The sequence below is a fragment of the Bubalus kerabau genome, chromosome 4 (assembly GCF_029407905.1).
Source record: "Bubalus kerabau isolate K-KA32 ecotype Philippines breed swamp buffalo chromosome 4, PCC_UOA_SB_1v2, whole genome shotgun sequence".
In the NCBI taxonomy this organism is placed as follows: domain Eukaryota; kingdom Metazoa; phylum Chordata; class Mammalia; order Artiodactyla; family Bovidae; genus Bubalus; species Bubalus kerabau.
In genome coordinates, this window is record NC_073627.1 from 40425962 (window position 1) to 40432056 (window position 6095).

Consider the following 6095-nt stretch of genomic DNA (forward strand, 5'->3'; position numbering starts at 1 on the left):
AGCATCTTCACACTCATGGGACAAGTATCTTAGAACATAAACACTTTCCAGGAAAATGGATTTCAGCAGCCCAGCATTTCCTGGAACTCTGACTCACGGTCTCTGTTCATAGCATTCTTGCTGATGAACCTCCTGGCTCCTCTCCCGGGGACATATGGTTCTTTTACTTCTCCCTTCAAGATTTCAGCAGAAATCATCTCTCTCTGTGATCTGCGATGGCACCTTAGCATCTAACTCTGTCTTCTGTATTGAATACATGGATGAAATTTTTATACTTTTCACATTTTGTACTTTTTCCAGGTCTAACAAAGTAGCACATGCAATATAAAAATTAGTATTTGTTAGCTGATTAAATTCTAGAGATGTGATGGTTCTGGGGTGGAGGAGGATGAGCACCTCCGATTCACAGATTGCTCAGTTTTTATTCATGAGTGTCCAGAGATAATTCTTGATTAGTCCTACCAATCAATAAAGATATTTCCCCCCAAATATTGGTTATCTCCAGATTTAGTTAACTCAGTTATAGAGATGGTTGGTCATGTGAGTCAAAAACGGTGGGTAAGAAAGATCAATACACACAATAACCACACTAATAATTCTGGATTCCTCTCCCCTTTCCTGCTAAAGGATCCATGAGAGAAGACAACCAATCTTCTACCTTCAATTTCATTCTCCTGGGAGTTACTGGCCAGCAAAAACAGGAAGACTTCTTTTTCTTACTTTTCCTGTTCATTTACCCCATCACATTGATTGGAAACCTGCTCATCATCTTGGCCATTCACTCTGACATTCGCCTCCACAACCCCATGTATTTTCTTCTTGCCAACCTCTCCTTTGTTGACATCTTCTTCTCCTCTGTAACCATCCCTAAGACGCTGGCCAACCACCTCCTGGGCACCAAAGCCATCTCCTTTGGAGGATGCCTAACACAAATGTATTTTATGATTGCCTTGGGTAACACAGATAGTTATATCCTGGCTTCAATGGCCTATGATCGAGCTGTGGCCATCACCCGCCCACTTCATTACACAACAATCATGAGCCCACGGACTTGTGTCCTGCTAGTCATTGGGTCTTGGGTGGTTGGAAATGCCAATGCCCTCCCCCACACTCTGCTCACAGCTAGCCTGTCCTTCTGTGGAAACCAGGAAGTGGCCAACTTCTACTGTGACATTACCCCTTTGCTCAAGCTGTCCTGTTCTGACATCCACTTTAATGTGAAGATGATGTACCTGGGGGTTGGTGTTTTCTCCATGCCATTACCATGCATCATCATCTCTTATGTTTGGGTCTTTTCCACAGTCTTACGGGTTCCATCCACCAAAGGTGTGCTCAAAGCCTTCTCCACCTGTGGCTCCCACCTCACCGTTATATCTCTGTATTATGGGACAGTCATGGGCATGTACTTCCGCCCTCTGACTAGTTATAACCTAAAGGATGCAGTGATAACTGTGATGTACATAGCGGTGACCCCAATGTTAAATCCTTTCATCTATAGTCTGAGGAATCGGGACATGAAGGCTGCCCTGGGGAAACTCATCAGCAGGAGAATTTTTTCACAACCAATGTGAGGTCATCCTACATTGGAGACTGCCCTCAGAATTTAGGGTGCATTTGGAAATCCATCCCCAATGTCATTCCTCTCCAAGAAGCTGTCTTTGACTTTCCAGCTAGAAAGTCCTCTTCTCAGAAATCTTATAACAATTTATGATGGATCACTTTGTACTCATCATTGTCCATTTAGCAGAGTGGAAGGCCAGGAATATTTGATTCTTATCCCAGCAAAGATACTGATTATCAGAGTAAATCTGAGAAGGTTTGAAGCTCAGCTTCTACATCTACATATTAGGAATAATAGAATCTGCCCCGCCACTGTCATGGGTGTGAGGATCACAGAAGTCCATGGTCTGAAGGATAGAAATCAGTATCTGAATGTCAGTTTTAATTGCACTATGATGTTAATCAGCCCTACTATGCTTTCAAATCTCTGAGGCAGGAGCTGATATATCACTGTACCTTTTACAACCTCGGTTATATAAAGTGTATCCAATAATTCTCGGTAAAAAGTAGGATGAACAAATGAAAATATCAGTCTCAGAATTATAATCTAATAATGATAGACATGGAGCTTCTCAGATGGCACTTGTGGTAAAGAACCTGCCTGCCAATGCAAGAGACATAAGAAATGCCAGTTCAATCCTTGGGTCGGGAAGACCCTCTGGAGGAGGGAATGGCAATGCTCTCCAGTATTCTTGCCTGGAGGATCCCACGGACAGAGAAGCCTGGTGAACTACAGTCTATAGGGTAGGGTCACAAAGAGTCAGACATGACTGAAGAGGCTTAGCACGTATGCACACAATGATAGACATAATCAGACTAGATACTATTTGTTGATGTTTAGTTGCTCAGTTGTGTCTGAACCTTTTGCAGCCCAGGGACTGAGCCTGCCAGGCTCCTCTGTCCGTGGGATTTTCCAGGCAAGAATACTGGAGAGGGTTGCCATTTCCCTCTCCAGGGGATCTTCCCAACCTAGGGATTGAACCCACATCTCCTGCACTGGCAGCAGATTCTTTACTACTGAACCACCAGAGACACTATTTATCCAACCTTTGAAATCTTTAAAGGAAATTACTTGAGTGGATATTTTTGTTCTTTCTGTATTGTTAATTAAACTAGACTGTTTCAAAAGAGTATAAGATTCTCTCTAAAATCTTACTAAAATGACACTCATCAATAGAGTCATTGCATCTAAAGGTAATAAATACTCTGGTTTAATTAATATAATAAAGTGCTGCCTTAATTATAGCATGAAATAAAGTTACAGTGGCAAGAAAATTGAGTGCCAAATAATAAATGGAAAAAAAAAAAAAAGAGAGAGCAATATTGAAAATGATGTGACCATGTATTTCCAGCATGGCTTGGGAAGGATGAGGCTTTCATTCTGGGTGACCAGCTCTCATCATGTAAGTAATATTCCTCAAAAACAGACAGTTAATCCAGCAGGTCATCAAGTACCACTAAGGAACTCTACTCTCTATGATTTGATTCTGTTCATGATATAATTATAAAACTTTAAAAAATATTAATAACATACAAATAATTGTCCTCAAATATAGTATGTCCACACAGGATAATGTTTTGAATAGTTAGATTGAGTATCTCTTGGAACAATGTGCAAGTTATTTTGTATCTACTACATTAACTGCCAGTAAAAATATAAAATTATTATCTTCGGTAGATCATTCAGATCACCAAGAATTTGACCATGGGCATTGGATAATGACGTTGTTCACCTTTCAATGCTTTCTGGGTCTCTAAAACACCAAGGATGAGATTTACCCCAATCATCTTCTTTTTAATCAAAAAAGATTTGATTACAAATGCATATGAATCTGTGTGAATGAATGACTAAATCATGAAGGGAATGAAGGTATTTAATGTAGAGAATTTTCAAGATTGGTCAGTAAAAATATTACATAATCTTTTTACCTGTTATTCTCACACTAATGTGAAGATTTGTATCTTCAACACTTACAGCAGACATACAGTAACTGCTTAATAAATTTATATTAAATGAATAAATGATTACTGCAATATTATGTTTAAATAAAGAATGCAACAATTTTGATGACTGCATAATTTTGCTGTTATGGGTAAGTGGATGTAGACTCTTAGGAGAATCCCATACAACTTAATTGCCCCATCCTTCTCATGTTATTCTTCTGTTTGAATTTAGATAAGGCAAGTTGATCTCCTCTACTAAATTCCCTACAACAATCATAAGAATCTATATGTATGTTTATAACTTTAAATGCAAATAAAAAACATTGTATCAACATGTCTAGTCACTGTCCTACCCAACTCCCTTTGATTCTGTCAAACATGCTTTGCTGGGGTAATGTTAACAGTGCAATTTAAATTGCTTCAAGTTCCAATGTCTTGAGATTGACTGTCCGGAAAAGACTGCATAGTAGATATGGCAATTCAGGCAAATTAGGGCCCATTCAGAAAACAAAAGTCACACTAGGTATTTTTGAACCGAGAAGATTTAAAATAAGGAATTAAATACACAGGTATATCTTGAAAGAGACTAAAGGAGAAAAAAGATGGATGCCAAGGTAACCAAGAAATTATTAACTCAGGAATTTAACTCTTGTATGGCTAGGGGAACAGAGTGGAAGGTAATGCTCTCAGAACCTAGGAGCACACAAGATGGAATGACCACATATCTGATGCTCAGATATCTGAGCAGAGGTACTGAACAGCTGCCACTTGGTCCTCACCTGATGAGGTGACCAGAACTTTGGTTCCTAAGGGGTGTGAGTCCTCAATAGAACTGCTCTTTTGGTTGACACAGCTGCTAGTAGTCTCTGCTACCGGGTATGTAAATACAAAAGGCATTCCAGACAGAGTTCTAGACAAATTGTGGCAGCAACACAATGTCCTTGGTAATTGGATTAGTCACTCCAACCAGTAGAGAAATCTCTTCTTTTCTAGATGACCCACAGAGACATGCTACAATTTGACTAGATCTTAGTAATATTTGCACCACACTGGTGGCTTAGACGGTAAAGCATCTGCCTGCAATGCGGGAGACCTGGGGTCGATTCCTGGGTCGGGGAGATCCCCTGGAGAAGGAAATGGCAATCCACTCCAGCACTCTTGCCTGGAAAATCCCATGGACAGAGGAGCCTGATGGGCTACAGTCTATGGGGTCGCAAAGAGTCGGACACGACTGAATGACTTCACTTTCACTTTAATAATATTTAAAAATATATATCCCCAAAGATTACTATCAATATCCTTCTATAAGATTATAAACAGTTAAAGAAATCAAATAATAAACTTTCTGGGAATAGACATATATGCAATAAAAGTGTATTAAAAACAAAAGCAAGGCAAAGATAAGCATAGGATTCAAGATGGGAGGAAATTCAAGAGGGGAGAGTCAGGAGAATGCAACTGGGGGTACCACATAGTTAGATGCAAAGTGAAGTCGCTCAGTTGTGTCCGACTCTTTGTGACCCCATGGACTGTAGCCCGCCAGTCTCCTCAGTCCATGGGATTTTCCAGGCAAGAGTAGTGGAGTGGGTTGCCATTTCCTTCTCCAGGGGATCTTCCCAACCCAGAGATCGAACCCGGGTCTCCCGCATTGCAGGCAGACACTTTACCGTCTGAGCCACCAGAGAAGCCCTGGTTAGATGGAAGTTACTACTAAAATCCAAACTCTTCAGTTGCCAGGTGGTCCTAGGAAGATTTACAATGCTAGATAGATGGATAACACAATCTGCATGAAGCAATGGTGAATGTTTTATTTAATTAAGATTGAATGGATAACAGTAAGAAAGCAGGGAGGAGTGGTGAGACCGAAGTTTAATTAGGCAGCTCCTAGAGCAACTTCCGAGAAGGCGATGGCACCCCACTCCAGTATTCTTGCCTGGAAAATCCCATGGACAGAGGTGGGCTGCGGTCCATGGGGTTGCTACAAGTCGGGCATGACTGAGCGACTTCACTTTCACTTTTCACTTTCCTGCATTGGAGAAGGAAATGGCAAGCCACTCCAGTGTTCTTGCCTGGAGAATCCCAGGGACGGGGGAGCCTGATGGGCTGCCGTCTATGGGGTTGCACAGAGTCGGACATGACTGAAGCGACTTAGCAGCAGCAGCAGAGCAACCTAAGGGCTTCTCTGGTGGCTCAGCGGGAGAGGGAGAGGGTGGGATGATTTGGGAGAATGGCACTGAAATATGTATAATATCATATATGAAACGAGTCGCCAGTCCAGGTTGGATGCTTGGAGCTGGTACACTGGGAGGACCCAGAGGGATGGTATGGGGAGGGAGGAGGGAGGAGGGTTCAGGATGGGGGACACATGTATACCTGTGGCGGATTCATTTCGATATATGGCAAAACCAATACAATATTGTAAAGTTAAAAATAAAATAAATTTTTTTAAAAAATGTAAAAAAAAAAAAAAAAGAATCTGCGTGCAGTGCAGGAGCAGCCGGAGATGTAGATTCGACACCTGAGTTAGAAAGATCCCCTGGAGGAGGGCATGGCAACCTACTCCAGTACTCTTGCCTGGAGAATCTTGTGGA

General features: G+C 41.4%; 1 protein-coding gene across 1 annotated transcript; it reads left to right on the forward strand.

Moving 5' to 3' along the window:
• Positions 1–632: 632 nt before the first annotated feature.
• Positions 633–1571, forward strand: LOC129649466 (olfactory receptor 1A1). Its single transcript, XM_055576902.1, has one exon. The coding sequence runs from the start codon at positions 633–635 to the stop codon at positions 1569–1571; it is 939 nt and encodes a 312-aa protein (XP_055432877.1).
• Positions 1572–6095: the final 4524 nt, after the last annotated feature.

Coding starts and splice junctions, on each gene's coding strand:
- LOC129649466 (XM_055576902.1), top strand. CDS start 633: ATGAGAGAAGACAACCAATCTTCTACCTTCAATTTCATTCTCCTGGGA.